This window comes from Amblyraja radiata, chromosome 25 (genome assembly GCF_010909765.2).
Source record: "Amblyraja radiata isolate CabotCenter1 chromosome 25, sAmbRad1.1.pri, whole genome shotgun sequence".
NCBI classification, from domain to species: domain Eukaryota; kingdom Metazoa; phylum Chordata; class Chondrichthyes; order Rajiformes; family Rajidae; genus Amblyraja; species Amblyraja radiata.
Genome location: NC_045980.1, coordinates 22,253,571 through 22,281,391, shown reverse-complemented (window position 1 = coordinate 22,281,391; position 27,821 = coordinate 22,253,571). Strand labels below are relative to the sequence as shown.

General features: G+C 42.3%; 2 protein-coding genes across 2 annotated transcripts in view; one reads left to right on the top strand and one right to left on the bottom strand.

Annotated features, from left to right (window-relative positions):
• Positions 1–8,158, bottom strand: part of pole (DNA polymerase epsilon, catalytic subunit) — a 109,882-nt gene extending 101,724 nt beyond the window's left edge. The window contains exons 1-7 of the mRNA XM_033043398.1: positions 7,932–8,158; positions 4,382–4,517; positions 3,763–3,843; positions 1,842–1,886; positions 1,171–1,263; positions 920–1,074; positions 51–189 (exon numbers count right to left, since the gene is read on the bottom strand). Of these exons, the coding sequence (XP_032899289.1) occupies positions 51–189; positions 920–1,074; positions 1,171–1,263; positions 1,842–1,886; positions 3,763–3,843; positions 4,382–4,517; positions 7,932–8,131 (849 nt within the window). The 5' untranslated portion in view covers positions 8,132–8,158. The remainder of the gene's footprint in view (positions 1–50; positions 190–919; positions 1,075–1,170; positions 1,264–1,841; positions 1,887–3,762; positions 3,844–4,381; positions 4,518–7,931) is intronic.
• Positions 8,159–10,512: 2,354 nt separating this feature from the next.
• pxmp2 (peroxisomal membrane protein 2) lies at positions 10,513–27,618 on the top strand. Its single transcript, XM_033043397.1, has 5 exons — positions 10,513–10,736; positions 15,583–15,699; positions 18,192–18,354; positions 21,058–21,177; positions 26,503–27,618. Exons 1-5 carry the CDS (start codon positions 10,630–10,632, stop codon positions 26,569–26,571), a joined length of 576 nt encoding a protein of 191 aa, XP_032899288.1. The 5' UTR covers positions 10,513–10,629; the 3' UTR covers positions 26,572–27,618.
• Positions 27,619–27,821: the final 203 nt, after the last annotated feature.

Sequence of the window (27,821 nt, the reverse complement as noted above, 5' to 3'; positions counted from 1 at the left end):
ATCATTGGTCAAATGCATAACAACGATCTACATACAATCGGTGTGCTCACCACTTGAATCTTCAGATCAATGGATACTCGGACATGATAAGGTACATCGTATTCTCGAATGTCAATAATGTTTTCCATTTGATCAGAGATTTTTTTTGATGTTTCTTCCACTTCTGTCACATTACCTCCGGCCAAGGCACTACAATGAAAACAAATATCTTTAAACATATGAAGAAATGCCATACACTCCTATGTAGTGTGACTAAAATTGACAAAAACAGACTTATTTTCAACAATGTACTAATGAATTATACATAAACCAGAAAATGTATCCCTGATATGTGAGGCAAGATGAGACACCAGCAATTTCTGATCTTGGTGTGCAACATTTATCCCGATTCTTTGGCCTCTTAGTAATTGGGATACGAGGGGTTTCAACTGGGCAGGTCTCTTTCAGAGGAAAAACAAGAAAATGTTTGAAAATACATACTTCAAATTTTAAGGGAATTTTTCCCAGCTGCTATCAGGCAACCAAACTGTCCTCTCGTGAGCTAGAGTTCAGTCCTAACTTCCCATCTACTTCATTGGAGATGTATTAACTATCTTTAAATAGGACTTTATCTTGCACTGAATGTTGTGCTCTTCATCTGTGGTCTGTGGACGTCTTGAGTGTAACCATGTATAGTTTTTTCTTGGTTGGATAGCACGCAAACAAATAATAAACTAAATTAAACAAAACCTGTAAACAAGAACACTTAACATGTTGAAAGTTATCCTGTCAATCCTGACTCCATTATAAACTTGCAAATATCACAAGTATTATTGTTCACAAGCTTTCTAAACAATATGAAAGTTGCAGAACATGGGAAGCCAACAACAGTAGCATTTTAATGACACAAACAAACAAAGACCATTCATTACGGAAATACCTGGACAACATAACTGTATAGGCATCATTGGATTTCTCCCTCTCTTTGTTTTTCTTCACTGATGGAGAAATTTCCTTCCGAACTTTTAGCAGATCATCAACCGTGTTAAAGGCAAGCTTAATGTAGAGTCTCTTCAAGCCAACTAGGTGGTTAGGCTGCAGAATAAATATATTTAATGATAATGTTACACCATCCAAACATTTTTTTTTGGTGGTGGTGGAAAAAACAACAGAGAAAGGCAGTAATCTTACCAAATCCAAGTCTTCTTTCGGAATGGTTGTTATCTTACTTAATTTGCCTTGAAATTTCTTGGACAAGAATGACGAAACCTCTCGCTCACACCCCTGTTTTATTTAAAAAAAGTTCCAATGTTATTTCTATTGTAACTTACTCAGCTTTTTATTTGTTTTGAATAACCTTTTAAAACAATTACATATCTCACAATGAAGGTAATAATTGTTCTTAAATAATAATGATTTGGACGGCAAATAATTTGTAAACAGTTTGTCCAAAGCAATTTATTCTCAACATGGGCACCAGGGCGGCTAAGAGGCACGGCCGTAGAGTTGTTGCCTTACAGAGACAGGGACCCAGATTCGATCCTGACTACGGGTGCTGTATGTACGGTTTGTACGTTCTCGCTGTGACTGTGTGGGCTTTCGCCGGGTGCTCCGATTTCTAGGTTAATTGGCCATAAAGCATGTTGGATAGTGTTAGTGTGCGGGATCGCTGGTCGGCCCGAACCTGGTGGGCCGAAGGGCCTGTTTCCGCACTGTATCTCTAAATTAAACCTGTATTCTGCCAAATAGAAAACAGAATATGCATATTTAAAAGTAACCCAAGTATGTGGATAGAACAAGTGCAAATAAACTTTGTGTGAGACAGATTGGGATATTTTCACTGTTAGTCTTTTTCTACAAACCTTTTTTGTGGCAACATAGAAGTAAGGTTGGAAAGGCAGAGCAACCTGAAAAAAAAGAAAGACAATAAATTTACAACAAGCATGATGCAAGGAGACTTTTATTAAGCCTTTTCTAAACAGAGCTTTGCAAGATATTTTAATGTCAATGCTGTTCTGAAATATAGAAAAAATCTCTGGTTCATAAAATTTCCAGAAAGTCAGTCATTGTAGCTTACTCGAGAAATCCACTGTTATTTCTGCACATTTAAGTCTATCCGTAAACACAAAAAATTCAAGCCCCAATAACATAAGTAGGTAGTAAAGACGTTGAACAGACTACGAGGAACACCAACCAGGATAGAGATTGCAAAACACAAAACTTTGTTCTGAATGTCACATCTGAGACCGGTAAAATGGAAAGCACTGGAAATACTTGGCAGGTCAGGAAGCATCCACGGGTAAAAAGACAAAGTTAGCAAGTCATTGAATCAAAACGTTAACTTTATATCTCTCCATTGATGTTGCCTGATCTGCTGAGTATTTCTAGCATTTTCTGTTTTATTTCAGATTCTCGGCATGTGTTTTTTTTGTGTTTTACAACAAAAACTGAAATTAATATTTTAAGATGAACTAGATTTTATGATATTGGCAATTGATAAAACTTCCATTGTGCTACAATAACAGCTGTGGGCAGAATCCCAATCCACAACCTGCAAAAGCGCAATCTTACATAAGCAATTAATTCCTATTAACAATTCCACAAATTATAACTAGATATAAATTGCAAATAATGCAAAATGTTTAATTAGTAATGGAACTAAAGAGATCAGTCATAAATTTACCGAATGGTATAATGTATTTAAGAGGATGACATGACTTATTTCTCCTTCCAAGCAAAATGTCATCTTAATTACTTATGGTCAGAAATGTTGAATTATATGGTACAACAGATATTAAACAGTGGACTAAATTCATTTTCAGATATAAAATAATTGAAATATAATAATTCAGCTAATACACATAAAAATTGAAAGCCTGACAAAAATCCAAAAAAAAAAAAAAATCACATTATTGAAGGGCATGAGGGTGACCACTACAGTCTATTAAGGGTGCAATTGCACTGGAAAGGTTGCAGGCATGAAAGAGAAATTAGGAAAAATATCGAAAGCATGATAGTGTTTGGAATTCACTGCTGCAGTTGGCAATTGCAACACAAATCCTCATCTTATTTACAAGTTTACGAAAATGATCCCAGGAATGAGTAGGTTAACCTGTGACAAGAGTTTGTCGGTACTGGGCCTGCACTCGCTGGAGTTTAGAAGAATGAGGGGGGGACTTCATTGAAACATACAGAATAGTGAAAGGCTTGTATAGAGTAGATGTGGAGAGGATGTTTCCACTAGTAGGGGAGTCTAGGACTAGAAGTCATAGCCTCAGAATTAGACATTCTTTTAGGAAGGAGCTGAGGAGAAATTTATTTAGTCAGAGGGTGGTGAATCTGTGGAATTATTTGCCACAGAAGGTTGTGGAGGCCAAGTTAGTGGGGCAGAGTTAGATAGATTCTTGATTAGTACAGTTGTCAGAGGTTATGGGGAGAAGGCAGGAGAATGGGGTTAGGAGGGAGAGATAGATCAGCCATGATTGAATGTCGGAGTAGACTTGGTGGGCCGCATGGCCTAATTCTACTCCTATTCCTTATGACCTTATTTGAAAAATAGTCAGGTGTGCATTTGTAAAGGAATTACATGGAGGTTATGGATCTGCTGATGGGACGTGATGAGGCCAGATAGCACTATTTCTTACAATAGAAAGCAATAGTCAGATGAAATTATCACCTTGTGTGTCATAAAGATTCAATAAATCATTAGGTACAGTTAGAAATGTCTTATGGCCTACATGTAACCAATGGGAAAGCAAGTATGTTCTATATTTTGTTACAAACCTTAAACCTGTTTCCATCCTCCTCAATAAAATAATACTCCACAACACTGATCATTCTCTTGTCTTCATCCAGGATTTCAGCCTGCAAACCAAAATGTACACCACTTAGTTTGGTAAACAAAAAGATTTTGTTTTTGACAAACACGTCCACCACCGATTTTCCGGCACCCTTTGTTCCAGAGGCTTGCCAGATTATCCGTTTTGCTGGAGCAATAGAGGTCACATAATAATGATTCAACAATACACCTCTGATCCACTAATTACACTCCTCCCGTGTCTCTAAAGCACATGGACTGATAGAAACATAAATGAAACAAATATTAAATGTAAATTACATTTACAACAAAACTTGCATTTCTTGCATGGGCAGGCGGTTAACAAGTTGCCCACTGAAGTCCCGATGAAGGTCAAATCGGCAGCTGCCCCCAGGACTGAGGCGCCGCTTTGTCAGCAGGGTGTGCCCGTCACCCTATACCCTCCGAGAGGAGTCTGCAGTACTTGAAAGTTCCACCTAGGCCGCTGGCGGGGGGGGCTGACTTGCATTGCCCGCAATGTCGGCCTTGCCTATGAGCTGGCATTAATTGCTAGCAGAAATAACTGAATTCAAAAAGGCAACTAACTGGGTGCATGTTGATCAGCCAGCCTGTTTTCTCTCCTGGATCTTTGAGGCGTTCAAATCCAAACCGTGCATCCATCTCATCTGTCCACTGACTGCGCTCCAGGCGCTTGAGTGCAGAAAGGGCAGAGCCATCGTCACTGGGAAACAGAAGCACAAAGAAGCATGTTATATGATCTGTTAACAGCAACTCATTGGCCAGCATAAGTACATAGTTGGATTACTATGTAATCCAGGTTGGCACAGTGGCGCAGCAGTAGAGTTGCTGCCTAACAGCGCTTTCAGTGCTGGACAACCGGGTTTGATCCCGACTACGGGTGCTGTCTGTATGGAGTTTGTATGCTCTTCCCGTGATCGCGTGCGTTTTCTCCGAGATCTTCGATTTCCTCCCACACTCCAAAGACGTACAGGTTTGTAGGTTAATTGAATTGATACAAGTGTAAAATTGTCCCTAGTGTGTGTAGGATAGCATTAATTACACGTTGTTGTAATTTTGGTTTCAAGATATGATTTATAGGTCTGACTTGGATCCTGCATTTTAACAGTGGTAACATTTCAAATGTTCTTCATTGGTTGTAAAGCAGTTTGGGACACTAAACCATGAAAGACATACAGATAAAGGCAAGAGACCTTTTTAAAATATCACTCTAAATAAAATTGTCATTGGCAGGGCTTGCTAATAATACATGTCAACGTCCTGCAGTACAGCTGACAATGAATGAGTTTTTAAGGAAGTGTTAACACTACATTATATCAGCAACAGATGCAAGCTCATGCACCCAAAACATTAATTTGGTTCCTCTGCCCAGAGAAGGTGCTAACCTAAATATATTTCAGCACTTTATGTAGATGTTAGTAGGGAAGGTAAAAAATCTCATTTTTAAACAGAAAATGGGAAATAAAAAGGGAAGCTGGAATGGGAGATTGTTGAAGGCAGAATCTCAGCTCATGTGGTCAGGATAGACAAAGGTGGGATTTTTTTGTGGAAGAGGGTTATAGGAGCAAAATTAGGCCATTTGGCCCATCAAATCTACTTCGCCATTCAATCAGGGCTGATCTATCCTTCCCTCTCAACCCTGCCATCTCCCATAACCTGACACTCTTATTACTCAAGAATCTGCCAATCTCCACCTTAAATATTTCCATTGACTTGGCCTCCAGACATTCCACAGATTCACCACCCTCTGACTAAAGAAATTCCTCATTTTCTTTCTAAAGGTACGTTCTTTTATGCTGAGGCTACGACCTCTGGTCCTAGACTCCCACGAATGGAAACATCCACTCTCTCCAGGCCTTTCACTATTCGGTATGTTTCAACAAGGTCCCCCCTCACCCTTCTAAATTTCAGCAAGTATAAGCCTAGTGATGTCAATCTCTCATCATATGTTACCCCAATCATTCCTGGGATCATTCTCGTAAACCTCCTCGAAACCCTCTCCAACGACAGCACATCCATCCTAAGATATGGGGCCCAAAACTGCTCACAATACTGCAAATACGGTTTGAGCTGTGCCTTATAACGCCTCAGCATTACATCCCTGTTTTTATATTCTAATTCTCTTGAAACAAATGCCAGCATTGCATTTGCCTTCCTTACTACCGATTCGACTTGCAAATTAACTTTTTGGGAATCTTGCACCAGCACTCCCAAGTCCCTTGGCACCTCCGATTCTGAATTCTCTCCCCATTTGGAAAATAGTCTACACCTTTATTCCAACTTCCAAAATGCATGACTCCACACTTTGCTATGCGGTATTCCATCTACTTCTTTGCACACTCTCCCAACCTGCAGAGTCCCTGCTATAGTGATAACCAAATTGATACTGAAATCTACAAAGTAATATTCACAAATTTTGAACATCCCAAAAGAAATTAATAAAACCAATGTAACTAGCAATATACAAACAATAGTGGCAAACCTTCATAAATTAGTGGTCGGCCTGGGGTAGTGACTATTTTTTTTCTAAATCTGGGCATTACACCTTAGGAAACATGTGTAGGCACTGGAAAAAAAAGAGTAGAGATTCTCTTGCACGATACCAGAGACAAGGTCCTTCAATGATCAGGAGAGAATTTGAGATTTTTCTTCTCGCAACAAAAGACTGTTAAAGGGAGATCTAATATAGGTGTTCAGCATTATAATTTGACAAAAAAAGAAACTAGTAACATAAGATTGTTGTGGGCTGAAATGCATTACTCAAGAAAATAGTTGAAGCATTAAGCAAAAGCTTGCGAATGGGAACTGGATCTGAATATAGAATAGAGCTATGTGGCATGGAAACAGGCTGTCAACTTGCCCATGCTGAAAAAGTTGCTAGATCTTTTTGCGTGCATTTAGCCCATGTCCCTCAAAACCTTCCCTAAACATGTACGTGACCAAATGTTTTTTAAGCTTTATAAATGGACCGGTTCCAACATTTACCCTGGCAGCTCATTCCACATACCCACCACTCTCTGTTTGAAATCCCACCCCCTTTAAATATTTTCTTTCTGCTTAACTCTACGCCCTCTAGTTTTAGACTCCCCTAACCTGGGAAAAAGACAGTGACAATTCACCTTCTTGATTTTATATACTTCTATTAGGTCACCTGTCAACCTCCTGCACTCCAGGGTTAAAAAAAACTCTGGTGCACACAGTCTCTCCTTATAAATCATACTCTCCCATTAAATGATCAACTACAAAAATCATTCCTGCTCCCTTTCCAGCTTAATGGCACTCTTCCTATAGTTGGGTGACTCGAACTGCGCACACTACTGTAAGCGTGGTCTCACCAACATGGCATCCTAACTCTTATACTTTATTCTGACAGATGAAGACAAACATGCCAAATGCTCTTTTCACCGCCCTACCTATCTGCATCATTCAGGGGACTATGTACTTTGTACCCCTAGGTCTCTGTTCCACACCACTCTCCAGGACCCTGCCATTTGCTGTGTTCCAAGTTAACTGGAGTAACTCAGTGGGACAGGCAGCATCTCTGGAGTGAGGAATGGGTGAAGGAATGTGGACCAAAAATGGGGTCCCGCTGAGTTGGTCCAACTTTTTGTGTCCATCTTCGGTTTAAACCAGCATCTGCAGTTCCCCACTACACTAAGCGGCCCCCCCCCCCCCCCCCCCCCCCCGTTCCTTCGTATACATTTACTGTGTTAGTCCTGGGTGTCATCCGCAAACTTACTAACCAACTAACAACTAAGTTCTGAGCCAAATAGGTGACGAACAACAGTGGACCCAGCACAGGGCGATCATTGGCGGGGGTGAGATGTGATACTGTGGGGCGATGTATCTGTGGCGAGGACGTGGGAGGAGGGTCCCGGTGCAGGGTGGAGGAGCCAAACCCCCTCCCCACCCCACGTCCTCGCTGGTCCAGCTGTGATAACCGTTTGACCGGCGCCGGGCAACCACAGATCTCCATCCTCTCGCCAACACTGGCCCCAAAATAGGACACCGGCGCAGCATTGACTGCCGGCGCCCCTGCCTGTTCCACCCAACGGGCCCGAGCCGTCCGCTCCATTCTCCCCCTGCCGTCCGCTCCATTCTCCCCCTGCCCCCATACCTGTGATGCGCCGACGAGCCAGAGGCAAAGCCGGAGCCGGAACCAAAACCCGAGCCGGAGCCAGAGGCAAAGCCGGAGCCGGAACCAAAACCCGAGCCGGAGCCTGAGCCAGAGCCAGAGCCAGAGCCAGAGCCAAAGCCCGAGCCCTGCTCCGACCGCTCCGGCCACCGCCGCCAGTTCCCGCTGTACCGCCGAACCATCGCCACTCGATTCGGTTCCCGCGCTCCGCCGCTCTCGCGAGACCTCGCCAGCAACGCCGTCACACCGTTGGTCCGCTGCCGGCGAGTGCTGCCATTGGCCGCCGGGACTCCCCCCCGCCCCCCCAGCATCGTAATTGACCGAGTAAATGCGCAGCAAACCGGGCCAGCACTCCCAGTGGAAGCAAGTCTATCCTTCTGCATTAGTGTAGGCGCAAAAAAGCTGCAGTCACTCAGCGGGACAGGCAGCATCTCTTGAGGGAAGGAATGGGCGACCCTTCTTCAGACTGAAAGTCACGGGAAAGGGAAACGAGAGTCATGGAGTGATACCGTGTGGAAACAGGTCCTTCGGCCCAACTTGCACACACCGGCCAACATGTCCCAGCTACAGTCCCACATGCCTGCGTTTGGTTCATATCCCTCCAAACTGGTCCTATCCATGTACCTGTCTAACTGTTTCTTAAACGTTGGGATAGTCCCAGCCTCAATTACCTCCTCTGGTTGCTTGTGCCATACACCATATAGACGATGATGTAGAGAGATGTAGAACAATGAATTAAAGATTTGCAAAAAAGTAACGATGATAAAGGAAACATGCTATTGTTAGATGTTTGTTGCGTGAGAATGAGAAGCTGGTGCGACTTGGGTGGGGAGGGATGGAGAGAGAGGGAATACAGAGGTTACTTGAAGTTGGAGAAATCAATATTCATACCACTGGGGTGTAAGCTACCCAAGTAAAATATGAGTCTGAAGAAGGGTTTCGGCCCGAAACGTCGCCTATTTCCTTCGCTCCATAGATGCTGCTGCACCCGCTGAGTTCCTCCAGCAATTTTGTGTACCTTCAAGTAAAATATGAGATGCTTGATGTTCCTTCAATTTGCGTTTAGTGTCACTCTAACTCACTTCTGTATTAGAGTCAGGGTGAGGGCTCGGTCTGCCAAGCCCTCCTGGTTCCTTACCATTGTCAGAGTGAGGCCATACATAAACAGGAGAAACAGCACCTCATATTCTGCTTGGGGGGCTTACAACCCAGCGGTATGAACGTTGATTTCTTCAATATTGTTAACTGACCTACAAACACCCCCTGCCTTTTCCCCCTCTAATCCCAGTGCCACACCTGGATTTACACCAAGTTCCCTATATCCCCTTTCACCAATATTCCTTCATTTGACTTTACAACTTACGCCTCTTCTATCCTTATCTCAATCTTTTCATCTTTATTCTTTCTCCAACCATCTGCCAATCAACCCCCCCCCCCCCCCCCCCCCCCCACCGCCTCACCAGTTTCCACGCATCTGCATCTCTTGTGCTTCTCTCTTCCAACTTTCTCTCCCAGCCAGGACGATCAGCCTGAAGAAGGTCCCTGACCCGCAATGTCACCTATCCATGTTCTCGACAGATGCTGCCTGACCCCGTTGAGTTACTCCAGCACTTTTATTTGTAAACCAGCATCTACAGTTCCTTGTGTCTTCATCTCTGTTGTTTTTCCACCCTCTTCTACCAGTGACATAATTATTGATGCTGTCCCAATTTCCAACCAACTTTGATATTGAACCATTAAAGTCCATATCTGTTTGTAGTTCTGTTTGTAATTTGTTTGGTTGTTTGTTTGTTTTTTATGCACAAAGTCCGCGAGCATTGCCACTTTTGATTTCACTGCACATCTCGTATGTGTATGTGATGAATAAACTTGACTTGACTTTGGAAACAGGCCCTTCAGCCCAACTTACCCATGCCTACCAAATTGCCTAACTACTCACTTGCCTGCACTTGGCTCAGAAACCTCCAAACATTTCCAATCCATGTACCTCGGTCCAAGTGTATTTTAAATGTCATAATTGCACCTGCCTCCCCTATTTCCACTGGCAGCTCATGCCATATGCTCATCATATGAAAAAGTTGCCTCTCGGGTCCCTTTAAATTTTTCCCTTCTCATCTTAAATGTTTGTCCTTCAGTTTTAGACTCTCCACACCATGGGGAAAACAATTCACTTTATGAATGTCCCTCAACCTCAGCCTCCTGTACTCCAGTGAGAAAAGTCTTGGCCGAAATAGCTTCCCAACGCAAACCTTGTAACATAAACACTCCAGACCCTGTAACATGCTGATAAATATTTTTTTGCATCGTCCATTTTAATGACATCCATCATACAGCAAGGCAACCTGTATTCCTTCGCTCCATAGTTGCTGCCTCACCCGCTGAGTTTCTCCAGCATTTTTGTGAAACCTGTATTGTACATGGTATTCCAAATGTAGCCTTTTCAATGTTTTGTACAGCTGTAATGTGGACTATCTTCAAGCCAAAACATTTAATATACATCTATTTATAGACATAGATATATTTCGGTATAGTATTAGATATGCAGTAGTCAACATTCAGCCCTCCGGTGCCATTATTTACGGTAGCGAAGTAGCGATTTGTGTGTCGGGCCGCGACGACTCGGGCGAGACCAAAGATCATAGGGCGAGACGACAGGCAGCTGAGGCTCCGCTACGAGAGAATGATGTCGGGGTACCCCACACCTGAGCGAACCTTCCATCGACTCCTGCTGCACCAGTACTTGCATCTGCTCAAGAGGTTCCCAATATTGACCAAGTCAGTTACCAGGTAGGCGTGTTTCAGCAGAGGCTGGAGCGCATTTCCCGGGGAAGTGCTGCCAGATGTCAACTGCGAGATTATTTTATTTCTCTTGCTTTTATCAAAATGCGCGCCCCCACCCCCCCCCCCCCCACGCCAGTGAATATTCACGAACTGCATGTATTTTATGAGCGGAAGAAGATGGTGAATTGTCAGCAAAAATCGCTTGAATTGCTTGAAATTTCGCAACGCACCAACTTTAAAGTACCAGACTGGCCATGGATTGAATGCTAAACGGAAAAATACATAAATGACTTGAGAGGTTTCGTCGTGCATACTTTGTCATCAAAATAAGCATTTAAAATAAATTTCCTTGAATACACTGCGCCATGTACATCACTTCTGCGATTGAACTATTCCATACATTTATTTGAATAAAATAATTGAATATTTTAATGCTTACCTTGCCATCCAATTCCTTTTCAGAAGGATGTTTCCACATTCCTTTCAGGCAATGAGTTCCAAATTATATTCACCATCTCCAAAACAAGCTTTTCCTGGTATCTTCCTTTCATTCATTGCCCAAAACTATAAAGCAGTGAAAAGGAACTGCAGATGCCGGTTTACAGAAAAATGCACCAAGTGCTGGAGTAACTGTATGTTTGCTGACCCATGTGAACCATCCACAAGAGTCATACTGCATGGAAACAGGTCTTTTGGCCCAACTCATCCATCCTGACCAAGATGCCCATATATGCTGATCCTAAATGTCCATGTCTGGCCCATGCCCGTCTAAACTTTTCTGTCCATGTACTATCCCAATGTATTTTAAATATTGTTATTGCATCTGCCTCAATCACTTCCTTTGGCACTATATGTGTATTGTCGCCTGTGTGAAAAAGTCACCCCTTGGGTTCCTATTACCCCCTGGGTTAAATGTTTTCCCCTCTAACTTTAAACTAGTTCTTGATTCTCCAATATTGGGAAAACGACCATCTGCATTCAGCCTGCCTATTCCCTTCATGATTTGATACACCTCTGTAAGATCACCCCTCAGGAATAAAACATTAGCTTGCTCAACCTCTCCCTGCAGCTCTGGCCCTTGAGTCCTGGCAAGATCCCCACAAATCTTTTCTGTGACCTTTCCAGCTTAATGGCATCTTTCCGACAGCAAGGTGACAAAAACTGTACACAATACTATGTGGCCTTACCAATATCTTGTGCGACTGCAACATAACATCTAAACGTTTATACTTGATGCCTGAACTGATGAAGGCCAGAGAGCCAAAAGCCTTCTTCACCACATTGTCTACCTGTGATGCCACTTTCAGTCTATTTTTATGCTGCTCACTATTATCACATTTTCATGTTTTACAGCATCTGAAAATCTGAAAATTTTACTTGTACATGTATTTCTATGTATCAGATGATAGCACTAAATAGAAGCATGTCTTAATATTGTAGAGTTGTGGTGTTTTTCTTAGTGATAAGCTCCTGGAGGGAGAACACCTCCGAGTTATACTTTCCATTTGGTGTTAAAATAGAAAATACATGTTAATCAAGTTTAGCTCTCCTGATTGAAAAATCCATGGGAATCTCATAATATTGTTGGCAGAATATATGATGATTGAAGTAGATTGAAATAGAATGCAAAATGTTGTTGATTTTTCTGCATTACACGATGAAGAGTGGAAGAAACAGGTTATCAGAATGACAAATAAAGGATTCAATATCTGGTGCAGGGATTAAAATATATCCTTTCTGTAGGATTCTCAACCTGTTAATAAAATGTACTGTTAAAAAGCCAAAATTAAATATCTTTACACTTTGTACATCCAAAACATGTTTTTGAAATGGGTAGTTACAGATTGCATATAATTAATCTATTTTTTTCATTTTATTTTTATTTTACATCTTATTTGAAAGACAACTCGGAAGAGCTGCAAGTTAGATTGCTAATGTATTTACATTATATTTATGGTATTGCTAACTATACCCAATACCTCTTTAAAGAACTTTTACCAGTAAAATTAAAAAAATACAATTGGGATAATTTTTAACTGAAACATGTATATTTTTATGAAATCGTGCTTGATCCTAAAGCAGATAGCATTATGAGTTTCACTGAAACCAATGATTTATTAACTTAAAAGTTCAGAGCATATAACTATAGTTAATCATTTACCGCAAAGTCATGGACAAAGTACTCATGGTTATAGACTGCAGAAGTCCAATAAGTGAGTTCGATATTCCGATGGAATTTGTCAAAGGTCACTCGCTATAAAGAAAAAGCGAACAAAGTGCTGGCTGCATAAACTGTATGTAAATTCTTATCTTTATTCATGATTTATGTGTAAAAATATATTTTATCTGAGGAACAGGGGGTACCAGGTAGCGGGAGAGCGGGTGTAACAGCGAGAGTGAGGGGACAGATGCCAGTGGGAGACAGGGGAGAGTGCGCACAGACCCGCGCCTCATCCGCAGCCCGGGTCGAGCTCATGTCCCCAGCGTCGCTGCCGAGCCTCTGCTGGACCGCCCCTTCCCCCGACCCCGGGGGGCAGTCGGAGACGTCCGGGTAACCCCGGACTGGTGGCCCACAGGCCCATGGCTGGAGTGGGGGGGGGGGAGGCACCTGCTCCAGCCCGGCCCAGGTCTTACTCTCGAGGAACCCATTCCTTTTCTCCGGGGATGCTGCCCGTCCAGCCGAGCCGCCGCACTCCCCGCTCCACCCAGTGGCCAACCCTCCTGGCGCCGGTGGGGGCCGAGCGGAGGTGCGTGTGGGGTGCTGTGGTGGCACGGTTGGATGGGCAGCATCCCCAGAGAAAAGGAATGGATGACGTTTCGGTTCGAGACCCTTCTCTGAAGATGTTGCCTGGCCCACCGCAGCGTCCGTGTGCGTCCCCGCCGGCGCTCGGCCTCCACCGCCACCAAACCTCTACGTCTGAATCGCAACACCCTGCACCAGCAGGGCTTTGATGCCGGCAGATTACAAGCAGCTCCAGTGGAACTGATTGCCTATCCCAGCTCAGACTGACTCACTGTTTGTAATGACATGCCCTCCACTGAGGGGGCAAACTGACGGTCACTGGACAGGGAGAGAGGCGCTGCCGGCCGTCCCCGGCCCCCCTCCGGGAGCTGGAGCGGAGTCGGAGCGGAGCTGGGCTAGAGCCAGCACCGAGCCCCCCGCGCCAGCTGCGAGCCCGGCCCGACACCCAGCGGCGACTCCGCGGCGCCAGAAACCCGTGCCCGACCCCGACCATGGATTCCGACCCCACGGAGCAGCACGAAGTATAAAGCACTCACTGAAACAAAGGTCTGATAACCAAAGATAACACACAGCAGATCCGCACCCTCCAATGTTTATCTCTAGTGACCTATGACCTGGGCATGCGCAGTCGGAATACCAAACTCGCTTATTACACTGAAGACATTTATAACAACTGAGTTCAAAAAGTTACACTTGTAGCACTAGTCATGGACATGCAGCTGTTTAATAATGAGCAATGCTTGGACATTGTTTCTGTTTTATTTATGTACGTACACTATGAGGAAAAGAGCACTTTCCATATTTTCTCCTGATATCAAACACTGTCAGAGGGATGTTGATTGAATGCTTTGCACAACAGTGGTAGGTGAATTAACATAATCCAACTTGAACCCAAGGAAAATGAATTACTTTTTATGAGGAACAGTTAGAAACCATTTCTAGGGAGACATTTTGCTGTCCAAATAGAGAAATAACAGAAAACTATGGACATATACAAAATGTCCTGGAATTAATTAGTGCTGGGCTTTAAAGGTATGCAGCAAAGATCTGTCAATACAGTGGTTAATGAGACTAAAATGTGAGATTTTTGCAAAGGGCTTGTAGTTCCTTGCATAAGAAAATATAAGAGTGATTATTTATGCAGTTTAACATGATCCTGCACCTGCACCTTCCACTCCAAATTCCATACAATATTAGCCTGTAAATATATTGCTATTTCCTCGTCATTGTCAGGTATTACTATGGGAATAACTTTACACGGATTGCAATGGTTCATGAAGGTGGTCCAATATCAATTAATTGATGGAATTAAGGACTGATCAATGAATGTACTCTTTACCAGTGATGCACACATACTATAAATGAATAAATAAGTTTTATAGGGTAAATCGAGAAAAATATATAATCGTGACTGAATCCTTTACAAGAAGGAATAAAAATTAGACCTGGACTTATCACGTTTGATGTAAGAAAGCTCTTAGATGTTATGGCATTATACAGCACGGAAACAGGCCCTTTGGCCTAACTCATCCATGCGACAAAAATGCCCCATCTACTCTCGTTCCAGTACCAGAATTTTACCCATATCCCTCTCAACCTTTCCTATCCATGTATTTGCCCAGGTGTCTTTTAAATACTGTTATATTACCTGCCTCAACTACCTTCCATGACAGCTTGTTCCACATACCCATCACCCCCAAAGTGAAAAGGTTGCCCTTCAGGTTCCTATTATATCTTGCTCCTCTCATCTTAAACTTATGTCCTCTACTTTTTGATTCCCCTACTCTGGGATTATGGGTTAAGGAACCAAGGCGAGAAGCTGCAGTTAAGATACAGATCATCCATGTTCTGACTGAATGGTGGAATTGTATCAAGGAGCTGAAGCTATGTCCATCCATCAAGGAGATGGAGCTATGTCCATCATGTGAATATTTCAACACAACTTGCGTCGTCATTTTTCACTAGGTGGAGGAAAATAAAGAATGAAAAGTAAGATTTTGCCTTCAATCTTGTATCCCCCAGCTGCCTTCCAGTAAAGGACTCCAAATGAGAGAGGGAGAGTGGACTTCAAAATGCTCAATTGTGTTTATTTTTTCCCCTTCTCTCCAGTGGCATTCTGTCAGGACTTGGAAATGTTTTGTCTCAAGTGTTGGAGCAGCGTAGTAAGGGTCAAAGTATATTGAAGAATCTGAACTTTGGAGGTCCAACCAGATTTGGAGTATTTGGGTAAGAAAGCTCCAGATTCTTTTTCACCATTTATCAATTCTACATTTACGTTTGTGTTTTATCTGACATATTGTAAACTTTATTGCAGTTATCATTTGGTCACAATGCTACTACATATGCAGAATTCCATGTATAATAATGTTGGCTTGAGTGGCTAGGGTTATGGGTAATCCTGGGGACTGAGTAGGTTGTGACATTGCAGTAATACACATTCTTGTATTTGCCCATTATATCCGTTATGCCTGCAGTCCTTTGACAATTGTTATGTTTGAATTATTCCCATTTTTAGCTTTTGTTTTGCAAGTGGTTTCAAGATCATTGTAAGATATAGGTCAGGAGGGTAGAAAAACGGCCAGTGGGTTTTCCAGCAAATTACCCACCACATGCAAATTATATTTAAAGACAATTGACATGAAGACTGATAAATTCTATAAAGCAGTATTTCTTGTTCTGATCTAAATTTCTTGCATTTAATCTTAATCCTTCTGCACCAGTAACAGAGCAGTGCCACTCATTTATCTCAGATTTAAACACTCTTCCATCCATGCACATTGTTGTTAAAGTCAAGGTCACCATGTTGCTATCTGGCTGAAATTATGATAATGTTAAAGATTATTTGTTACAATAATCAATTAGCGGATGTATGACGATCAGTGACGAACAATGATCCGGTAATAAATGATCTGGTATCATGTCAATATTTCAGGTAAATAGGAGATTGTTCAAGAATGCAAGAGCAGGGTGAAATGAAACATGAAGTAATCACTGGTGCTTGATATGACTGCTTTAGTTTATTATTAATGTCACATCTACGGAGATACAGTGAAATCATACCATGCACGAAGTTGTGCAAATGTGAAGATAAACGGAATGCAGCTTATAGTGTTTAGCTGCAGAGAAAGTGCAGGAAAAAAAGCGTAAGCACCACAATGAATTAGATGGGAAGACTGGGAATTCAAACTTAGTGTATAAGAAGTCTCTTCATGAGTCTGATAACAGCAGAGAACAAGCTGTTCCTGAATCTGGTGGTACGTGCTTCAAAGTTTTTGTATCTTCTGTCTGGCGGGAGAGGGGTGAAGAGAGAATGACAAGGATGTGAATGGTATATACAGTCATAGAGTCTAAGTTCGGCCCAACTTACCCATGCTGACCAACATGCCCCATTTACACTAGTTCCACCTGCTTGCATTTGGCCCTCATCTTCCTTAATCTTTCCTGTCCATGTATGTGTCCAAATGTCTTTTAAATGTTGTAATAGGACTTGCCACAATTACCTCCTCTGGCAGCTAGTTCAATATACCCACCATCCTTTGAGTGAAAAAGTTGCCCCTTAGGTTCCTATTATGTTTTTCCCCTCTCACCTTAAACCTATGTCTTCTGGTTCTTGAGTCTCCTACTCTGGGTAAAATGCTCTATGCATATACACTATCTATTCCCTTCATGACTTAATACATCTCTATATGATCACCCCCTCATCCTCATGCGGTCCAAGGAATAAACTCAGCCTGCTCAACCTCTCCCTATAGCTCAGACATCAGGTTCTGGCACCATCTTCATAAATCTTCTCTGCACCCTTTCCAGCTGAACAACATCTTTCATATAACAGTGTGACCAAATCTGAACACAATACTCCAAATGTGGCCTCATTAGCACCTTGTATAGCTGTAACCTAACATCCCAACTACTCTACTCAAAACCCTGACTGATGAAGCCGAATAAGCCAAAAGCCTTCCAGACCATCTTATGTACAGTGCCCTCGATAATGTTTGGGACAAAGACCCATAATTTATTTATTTGCCTCTGAACTCCACAATTTGAGATTTGTAATAGAAAAAAAACACATTAAAGAAGGGACCCTTCTTTAGACTGATGTAGTAGGGATAGTGGGAAAAAAATTGGAAATTGAAGAAAAACAGGACAAATCGAAGCAACAAGTGACCTCAGGCAGGGAGGTTCCAGACATCATCAAACACGTCAACTAACAACGATGCTTTTGAACTGAGCTTTAGATTTCAAAAGCTATTCATCAACATAGTTGTTTTCACCTCTGCAGCATTACCCATTTGTATCTCAGCTCATCACCACAGGATAGTGCGTAGCATCTAGAGCTCTAGGGGCTAGCAGAATCAAGGGATATTGGGAGAAGGTAGGCACGGGTTACTGATTGTGGATGATCAGCCATGATCACAATGTATGACAGTGCTGGCTCGAAGGCCCAAATGGCCGCCTCCTGCAACCTCTTTTCTATATTTCTATGTTTCTCTGGTGCTTATTTTCTGTTAAATTCTATCTTGTTTGGTCTTTGCTTTAGTTATTTGTTGAGAAAATACTTGAACCATTAATTATCTCTGCATCTCCTTGCCACAGATGGACGACTTCCTGTCATATAAATTGTACAAACTTTTATTGTTAAAGACGAATAAGAAAAAATATAAATATTTCTGGTTACTTTACTTCAAAAAAGTGTTTGTCCATTTCATTTTGTGTTTCAGATTGTTCTTCACGGGCCCTCTAAGTCATTACTTCTATCTTTATCTCGATAAATTGATTCCGTCCAATGTTCCCTACTCCCAAATAAAGAGACTGCTGCTGGACCGACTGATGTTTGCCCCAGCATTCCTTGCTCTTTTTTTCACAGTGATTACTCTACTTGAGGTGGGTCCTACTAATTGTTATGATGCCAGATAGATATATGGGATACATCCAGTGAATTGGCCTCCACTACCTGCATTTGGGACAAACGCAAAACAAAAGAGTGGAAGGAAGATGTGAGACAGGTTTGAGGAGTTGCGGATTGTATTGCCAGAGGGAGGAAATTGGTAGGTGGGGTGAGTGGAGGGTAGAAATGTGGGAGTCTAGGTTTGGCACAGGGAAGGGAAGGGAAAGATAGGGGGTGGGGGTTGACTAGAAAATGGGGTGTGTTTTGAGAGTTTACCTAAAATTGGAGAATTCAGTGTTCATACCCATTGGGTTGCAAGCTGCCCAAGAAGAATACCTCATATTTAAAGAATACCCTTCTACACTGAAGAAGGGTCTCGACCTGAAACATCATCAACCCGTGTTCTCCAGGGATGCTGCCCAACCTGCTGAGTTACTCTGGCACTTTGTGTCCTTTTGTGTATTAACCAGCATCTGCAATTCTTTGTATCTTGATATTGTGCGGTAGTTGTCATTCTTGACAAGCAAATGTTGTAAAAGAATAGTTAGCTGACAAAATCTTTATGGTATGGAGTTATAAGATATCACATAGTGAAGCTGTAGACCCTCTGTTAAAAAGAACAATTACTTAAGAAGGAGCAAATGATTTCTTTCATTGAGCAAAGTTTTTTCAGCTTTTTCACGTTGTCGCCCTTGTCAAGTTTCCTTCAGATTTGGTTATATCTCACGTTATTTATATTTAAAGGTTTAAAAAAGCCAACTAAAAATATTTTTACTGTTAAATCCTTGCAGGCCTAGCTTACAACAAACTTCCATACAGTTGCAATCCAGGAACACTCTGCTTCCACCAGGTTTTCACCTGAATGGAACCTCACAGTCCCCCGACATTTGCAACAATGTTGCCATAATAGAACACTTATTCCTGCTCCTGCCAGCACAGGATGGGGAGTGGCCAGGGGAAGTGGAATTGGAAGTGCTATGGGAGGCAGGGGGAGTGCATTTGGATTTTTTTTTTAAGTCCAGTGCTGGGGGAGACAGGGGAGTGGTGGAATCTTACGTTGGGGAACTGATTGCATTGGGGGACCAGGCCTCCCGTGGGGGCTATGGGTGAGTGGTGCAATATTGCGTTGGGGGAACGGGTTACCTTGGGGGAATGTGTTAGTGGTGGAAACGGGTTGTGTTGGGGGAACGGGTGAGTGGTGGATTATTGTGTTGGGGGAACGGGGCCCAATGGATCCCACTTGGTCTAGTATCCCTCTAAACCTTTCTTATACACTTACCTGTCCAAATGTCTTTTAAATGTTATAGGACCTGCCTCAACTATCTTCCCTGGCAGCTCGTTCCATATGCAGTTTCTGTGAAAAAGTTGCTCCTCAGGTTGCTATTACATTTTTTCCCTCTCACAAACCTATGTCCTCTGTTTCTTGATTTCCCCTATTCTGAGTAAAAGTCTCTGTGCATTCACCCTATCTATTCTCCATTATTTTATACACCGCTATAAGATCACTACTCAGTTTCCTGTGCTCCAAGGAATAAACATAGAAACATAGAAAATAAGTGCAGGAGTAGGCCATTCGGCCCTTCGAGTCTGCACCGCCATTCAATATGTTCATGGCTGATCATCCAACTCAGTATCCTGTACCTGCCTTCTCTCCATACCCCCTGATCTCTTTAGCCACAAGGGCCACATCTAACTCCCTCTTAAATATAGCCAATGAACTGACCTCAACTACCTTCTGTGGCAGAGAGTTCCAGAGATTCACCACTCTCTGTGTGAAAAATGTTTCTCTCATCTCTCATCTAAAGTCTTAGCTTGATCAACCTCTCCCTAGAGATCAGGCCCTCGAGCCCTGGCAGCATCTTGTAAATCTTATGTGCACTCTTTCCAGCTTAATGAAATCTTTACTGCAGCAGGGTAACCAAAACTAAACACAGTACTCCAAAACAATCTCACCAACGTGTTGTACAACTATAACATAACTTCCCAACTTCTGTACTCAATACCCTGGCTGTGGAAGGCCAATGTACCGAAAGCCTTCTTGACCACTCTACATGTTATGCCACTTGCAGGGAACTCTGTACCTGTACTCCAAGATCCTCCCCTCGCACTCCCCAGGGCCCTGGCATTCACTGTGAAGGTGCTGCCCTTGTTTAACTCAGTGGGTTAGCATCTGTGCATGGAAATGGACAGATGATGTTCTGGATCTGGATCTTTTTGCAACCAAACCTGCCGAGTTCCTACAGCAGTTTGTGTTTTTACTCAAGATTCCAGCATCTGCAGTCTTTTATATTGATATTTAATTATTTTTTAATGTATTCTTGAGTAGTTGACAGCACTGCGATCTTTAGATTGTGAATTCAAATCCTGTGTAATAGTGCAGTGAAGGTTGGCACATTGACACTACATTGCTGAGGGTGGTGTTAAAGCTTTTGTCTGGTTGTTTCATTGACTTGCATGGTTATGAAAGATTCCATGGAACTACATGTAAAAAAACAAGGAGTTTTGCAGGTGTTCTGCCCAAAATCCTCTAATCAGTTTTACTTGTTTAGTGTATTAATGATGTGGAATACTACCTTGCCTGTGAATGAGCAAATGTCACTGGAATAGTCATTATTTTTTTAGGATGCTGTGTGGTGGCTTACTTCGCTATAATGAGCCGAATAAATTAACTAATGTGATCAAAAATATGTCTGAAATAGGGAAAGAAATTGAAGGCATTAAAGGAGAAGATGCAGACTGGATACTGGATAGCTCTGAAAATGAATTGGAAAGTTTGGACCATCTTTCAGTACATTAACCTTAATTACGTGCCTGCTCAGGTAAAGTAAATTTGCTGACTGGTATGATAACTGAATGTTTTGCCTGGGCCATTGAGCACTGTCAATATGTCGGAGCAGCTATTTTCAAGATACACTTGTATAATCCCATAAACTTTCAGAATCATTAAGCATTGTTGTTGGTAAGAATGGTAATGCATCAGCAACTCCATATTCAACTCAACTGTCTTAAATCCCACAGTTTAGTTACAATGCTTGCATATTTTGGATGATTAGAGAGTTAAAGAAAGCAGAAGTAGCTTCTTTGCACTCTTGTAACAATGTTTGCAATTGGGTTCCAGAGAGCTTGGTACACAGTCTTTAGGTATCTGTATTATATGTTAACTCAAACTAAAATGCCAGGGGCAAAAAGCTTGTAGATGATTCAAAAACTAAACGTATGTTTGGCAGTGCCAAAGAGTCATACAGTGTGGAAACAGGCCCTTCGGCATAACTTTCCTATGCCGACCAATATACCCAATCTAGACTGGTCCCACTTGCCTGCATTTGGCTCGTATCCCCCTAAACCTCATACACATACTTGTCCAAATGATTTTTAAATGATGTGATAGTATCTGCCTCAACTACCTCTTCTGGCAGCTCCTTCCATGTACCTACCACCCGTTGTGTAAAAAAAAAAGTTGCCCCTCAGGTTCCTATGGAATCTTTACCCCTCACCATAAACCTACAGTGCATTCAGAAAGTATTCAGACCCCTTCACTTTTTTCACATTTTGTCAAGTTACAGCCTTATTCTGAAATTGATTCATTTTTTTAATCATCAATCTATACAAAATACCACATAATAAAAAAGTGAAAACAGGTGTTTAGAAATTTTTGCAAAGTAATTAAAAATAAATAACTTAAATATCATATTTACATAAGTATTCAGATCCTTTACTCAGTACTTTGTTGAGGCACCTTTGACAGCGATTACAGCCTCAAGTCTTCTTGGATATAACGCAACAAGCTTGGCACATCTGTATTTGGGTAATTTCTCCCATGTACTCTTAAGCTCTGTCAGGTTAGATACATAGATACATAGAAAATAGGTGCAGGAGTAGGCCATTCGGCCCTTCGAGCCTGCACCGCCATTCAATATGATCATGGCTGATCATCTAACTCAGTATCCCGTACCTGCCTTCTCTCCATACCCCCTGATCCCTTTAGCCACAAGGGCCACATCTAACTCCCTCTTAAATATAGCCAATGAACTGGCCTCAACTACCCTCTGTGGCAGAGAGTTCCAGAGATTCACCACTCTCTGTGTGAAAAAGTTTCTTCTCATCTCGGTCCTAAAGGATTTCCCCCTTATCCTTAAGCTGTGACCCCTTGTCCTGGACTTCCCCAACATCGGGAACAATCTTCCTGCATCTAGCCTGTCCAACCCCATAAGAATTTTGTACGTTTCTATAAGATCCCCTCTCAATCTCCTAAATTCTAGCGAGTATAAGCCAAGTCTATCCAATCTTTCTTTATATGAAAGTCCTGACATCCCAGGAATCAGTCTGGTGAACCTTCTCTGCACTCCCTCTATGGCTATAATGTCCTTCCTCAGATTTGGAGACCAAAACTGTACGCAATACTCCAGGTGTGGTCTCACCAAGACCCTGTACAACTGCAGTAGAACCTCCCTGCTCCTATACTCAAATCCTTTTGCTATGATGGGGAGCGTCGATGCACAACTCTCTCTCCCCCCCTCTCTCTATCTCTCTCTCTGCCCCTCTCTCTGCCCCTCTCTCTCTCTGCCCCTTCTCTCTGCCCCCTTTCTCTGGCCCTCTGCCCCTCTCTATCGCTCTCTCACTGCCTCTCTCTCTCTCTCTCTCTCTCTCTCTCTCTCACTCTCTCTCACTCTACCCCCCTCCCTCTCCCTCTCTAGCTACGCCTGTGAGTTGGGGGGTATGCATGAGTGGATAGGACGGGGGATGGGGTAAAAGGAACAAATGAATAATATTAATATAATATCAAGGGGGGTGGTTAGTGTATGTGTGTATGGGGAGTGGTTAGTGTGTGTGTGGGGGTTGGGGGTGGTTAGTGTGTGTGCGGGGAGTGGTTAGTATGTGTGTGGGGGGAGTGGTTAGTGTATGTGTGTGTGTGTGGGGGGAGTGGTTAGTGTGTGTGTGTGGGGGGGGTGGTTAGTGTATGTGTGTGTGTGTGTGGGGGGGGTGGTTAGTGTATGTGTGTGTGTGACGCCGCAGGCCGCCCCCTTCCACCCCCGCAACCACGCGTTGAGGGGACGGGACCCAACCGGTCCCACTTGGTCTGGTAATACTGTAAATGTGTCCTCACAAGACAGCCCAATGTCTATAATCAAAACTGCCTGATGAAGGCCAATGTACTGAAAGCCTTCTTGATTACCCTATTTTTCTGTGATGCCACTTTCACGGAACTATATACCTGTACTTCTAGATCCCTCCGCTCTGCAGCACTCCCCAGAATCCTGTCATTCACTGTGTAGGTTAGGGCCTGATTAGATTTTCCAAAAAGCAACACCTCGCACTTCTCTGTATTAAACTTGATCAACCATTCCTCAGTCTACCTGCCCAACCGATCAAGATCCTATTTCAATTTTTGACAACCATCTTCACGATCTACAGTACCACCCACTTTAGTGTCATCTGCAAATTTATTAATCATGCCTTGTATGTTCTCATTCCAAATCATTGATATAGATGACAAACAGCAATGGGCCCAGTTCCGAACCCTGAAGCACAGCACTAGTCACAGGCCTCCAGTCCAAAAAACAACCTTTCAGCATCACCCTCTGCTTCCTTCCATGAAGTAATTTTCTATCCATTTGGCTAACTCTCCTTGGATCCCATGCGATCCAACCTTCCATAGCAGCTGAACATGTCAAATGTCTTGCGTGAGAAGGAAAGATTTAGGTTAAAGGAGAATATCAACGTTGACTGGACAGAAAAGTGGCAAATGGAATTTAATTTGCAGACGTATATGATAATGCACATGGAGAGGTGTTAGACTTTAGAGATTGAGCAGAAACAGGCCCTTCGGCCCACAGAGTCCGTGCTGACCATCGATCACGCTGCACACTAAAGGGCCTGTCCCACTTGGGTGACCTAATCTGCGAGTTTAGAAGAGTTTGCCCTCGACTCAAACTCGCAGCATGGTCGACATGAGGTCCTAGGAGGTCCTATGAGGTCGCTCGAACTTACCTTCATGCTCGAGGGAATTTCCCGAATACTCATGGCCTTAGCTAGGCCGCGGAAAGATTTTCAGCATATTGATAAATTTTCCGCAAGTAAAATTTGGTCGGCATGGGTCTTTTTTACTTGGAGTGCAGTGGAGTGGGGTCGCTATTTACTTACAGGCAGTCGAGAGCAGCCGTAGGCAATCACCTTCGCTGACCGGGCATTTTGATTGGCTCATTTAGGACCAAGGAAGACCTACCGGTAGGTGAAATGCCCGCCAAACGTTATTATACTTCTTAAAAGTGTCTCCACTCCTTATCCCCCCCTTCTCTCCCACCCCGCGCTCTCTAAAGGCCTTACCATTACTGTGCAGCCGTTTTACCTTCATCTTCATCGCACAGACAGCACTCCTCCGCTTTCCCTGGCCCCCGCCTTCGCTATGTGTTTGTGTGTGTGTGCGTGTGTATGCGGTCGATCGATGCAGCTCGCGGTTTCAACGCGGACGGGTCGATCCAGCTCGCGGTTTCAACGCGGACGGTCGATCCAGCTCGAGGCTTTCCAGGCGAGTGCCCTCGAGCTGGAAGGTCAAAGACACTCTTTTTAACTCGCCGATTAGGTCGCCCAAGTGGGACAGGCCCTTAACATTATCCTACACATTAGGGACAATTTTAACCAAAGCCAATTAACGTCTTTAGTGGGAAGAAACCGGACCACCTGGAGAAAACCCATGTGGTCATGGGAAGAACTTACAAACTCCATGCAGGCAGCACCCTTAGTCAGGATTGAACCGGGTCTCTGGCGCTGTAAGGCAGCAGCTCTACCGCTACGGCACAGTGCCGCCCTAACAAAGCAAGAGATTACACAATGAATGAGAAGATATTGAGAGTGGTGGAAGAATAGATATATTGAGAGTGGTGGAAGAATAGAGAAACCTTGGAGTCCATATCCACAGATCTCCAAAGATAGGCAGGACAGGTCAATGCAAGATTAAAAATGTGTAAGGAAATCTATGCTTCCATTAATGGTCAAAGAATATAGGAGGAGGGAAGTATGATTAAAAAAAAAATGAGGCAAGCCACAACATGAGTAATGTCTATGGTTCTGGTTAGCAGATTGCAGGAAATAAATAATTGCACGTGCAGTTGTGGACATGAGGACAGCCAGAACTGTCTTACAGTATTTACAGCAAAACGGTGGTGTGGCTGTAGGGATTGCTCAAGGCAGTACATGTCTTAATCTTAAGTCCAAGAACTTGATACAATTGTCTTCTTGTCAGACCATTCCTATCCAGGTCAATAACTGATATGGCTGGATAAAATCTACTTCTCTCATCATTTTTAAATAATCATAATCTTCTGTTTTCTTACACAAGATACCCAATTCTTCATTGCTAACCCTACAACTAAATTTCAAGACTCAAGAGAGTCAAGTGTGTTTTATTGTCAAATGCCCCTAAACGGCAAACAATCAAATTCTTACTTGCAGCAGCACAACAGAAATGTTAACATAGTACTCTGCTTATATTGGTTTTGCGGCTATTTTGGTCGTGCGGCTTTGTATATTCACAGGAGTTCCACACCCTTTACTATGTGAAATCGCAGCTGCAAGCATTATAAAAGTCTGCAGTGTTTTGTGCTATATAATCAACATGGGCACGGCTTAAAAGGTTTTTCTTCCAAATGCCGTCTTTGCAATGTTCATTAAGATTCATTGATCAATTGTGACCCTTAAATTCTTTTCTTTTTCTCTTAACTCCTGGTATCTAAACGACATGGTGTAAACCTCCCACACAGACGCAGTCACTTTCTGGGAGACAGTATTACACAAGCACATATGTTCTGTTTTCTGTTACAAAACACACATGGTATGTTTTGGGTGCTCCTTAGACAAAACTTTCAGCAGGTATCCTTCTAGATAGAGATTGGTACGAAGAAGATTAAATAATTATTGGGTTAATGGTTTGAAAACCCTAAGGATTTTTATACAGAATTTAATGAGAATGAAAACAAAGTGCCCTTTTGTTTTTACCTCAAGACTCCAGCATCTACAGTTTCTTGTGTCTCCATGTAAAGGGAATAGTTTGTTTCTCATGGTACTGCATTGCTTTTAGTATGATTATTATGAATGTCGGAACAATATCATGTCTTAATTATTGTTTGTCTTTGCTATTTGGTTTGCAGTTCCGAGTGCTGTTTGCAAATTTAGTAGCTCTGTTCTGGTATGCATACCTTGCTTCAATCAGAAGATGAAGCCTCGTCATCAATACTCATCACTGTCTGCTTGGAATGATTTATTTCACTCAGAGAATATCCTTCAAAGAGTAAATGATGGACTTGTCAAAATCCAAACATAATTTTCTATGTATTCCTTAAACATTTAATAGATGAATAATTGTTTTATTTGAAGAAAAGTGCTTTTGCGGAAACTGTGGAATTTGCTGTGAAAAACTTACAATTAGCTGGATTTTTTAAACTACTGAACATAAACTAATTCCGCAAACTATTTTCTACATTGGATTTTTAAGTACAATGGATCTTTATTAATTATACTAAATGGTAGTATTTAATCAAGTATTTAAGTTGAGATTGCAGATTGTAAGAACCAGGCAAGAATGACAAATGGGTTGGTGTGCCTGTGAGGCAACCCAGCCTATGGGTTGGGCTACTTGTGATAGCTATCCAATATATACATAAAGAGAAGAGGAATTTCTTCTATGAGAGGGTTTAGAATATCTGGAATTCTAGAAAGCTATAAAGGTGGGAACTTCACAGACATTTAGGCCACTGGAGAGTTTGGGCTATGAGTGAGAGTGGGAAAATAATATGCTGTCAAGATTGGATCAGCCATGGTCTTATTTAATTATTGAATGGTGGATCAGGCTTAAGAGGTCAATTGGCCTACTGCAGCTTTTATATTTTGGCATTCATGCAATTTTCAGCTCTTGCAAAATGGAAAATCTTCCTTGCAAAATGCAAACATTTATGCAAATGGTCGTGGAAACACATTTCACGTTATTTACTCCACAATTTCAGGATCAAAATGCCAATTGTTTACAAAGTCTATAAATTCCAAGTACCATTCTCAAGAGCTAACACAAAATGGAATAATTGTTTTTCATAAGATGGATTTTCTTATAATTTTTTTATGTTAAACTGTAATTGTCAATGGGGAGAAAGTCCTCATAATGAGTGACTTCTGTGTGCTAGCATATATTAAAGGCTCAAGGAGAATTGATATGTGTATTGTCAAGTGATTTATTTTCTTGGTCAAATAAACATGATTATTTAACCAGGCCATATCCATTGTTTTTTAAATTTATTTAACCATCTTATTGTTCATGTAATACCACATAACGTTGCAGTCTTCCTGAGGTCATTAACTCTCAACTGCTTCTGGAGAAGAAGTCTGTGTAATCCAATTGCTTTCACTATCCTTTGTGTTTCATGGTTAATTCCTTGATAGTCCAAAGAACAGTGCTGTCCAATTCCATACTGTGCAG

Bases quoted from the DNA above. Each gene is read 5' to 3' on its own strand.
- pxmp2 (XM_033043397.1), top strand. From the start codon at position 10,630: ATGATGTCGGGGTACCCCACACCTGAGCGAACCTTCCATCGACTCCTG. The intron at 10,737-15,582 runs GTAGGCGTGTTT...CCTTCTCTCCAG, and splicing joins TTGACCAAGTCAGTTACCAG to TGGCATTCTGTCAGGACTTG. The intron at 15,700-18,191 runs GTAAGAAAGCTC...TTTGTGTTTCAG, and splicing joins ACCAGATTTGGAGTATTTGG to ATTGTTCTTCACGGGCCCTC.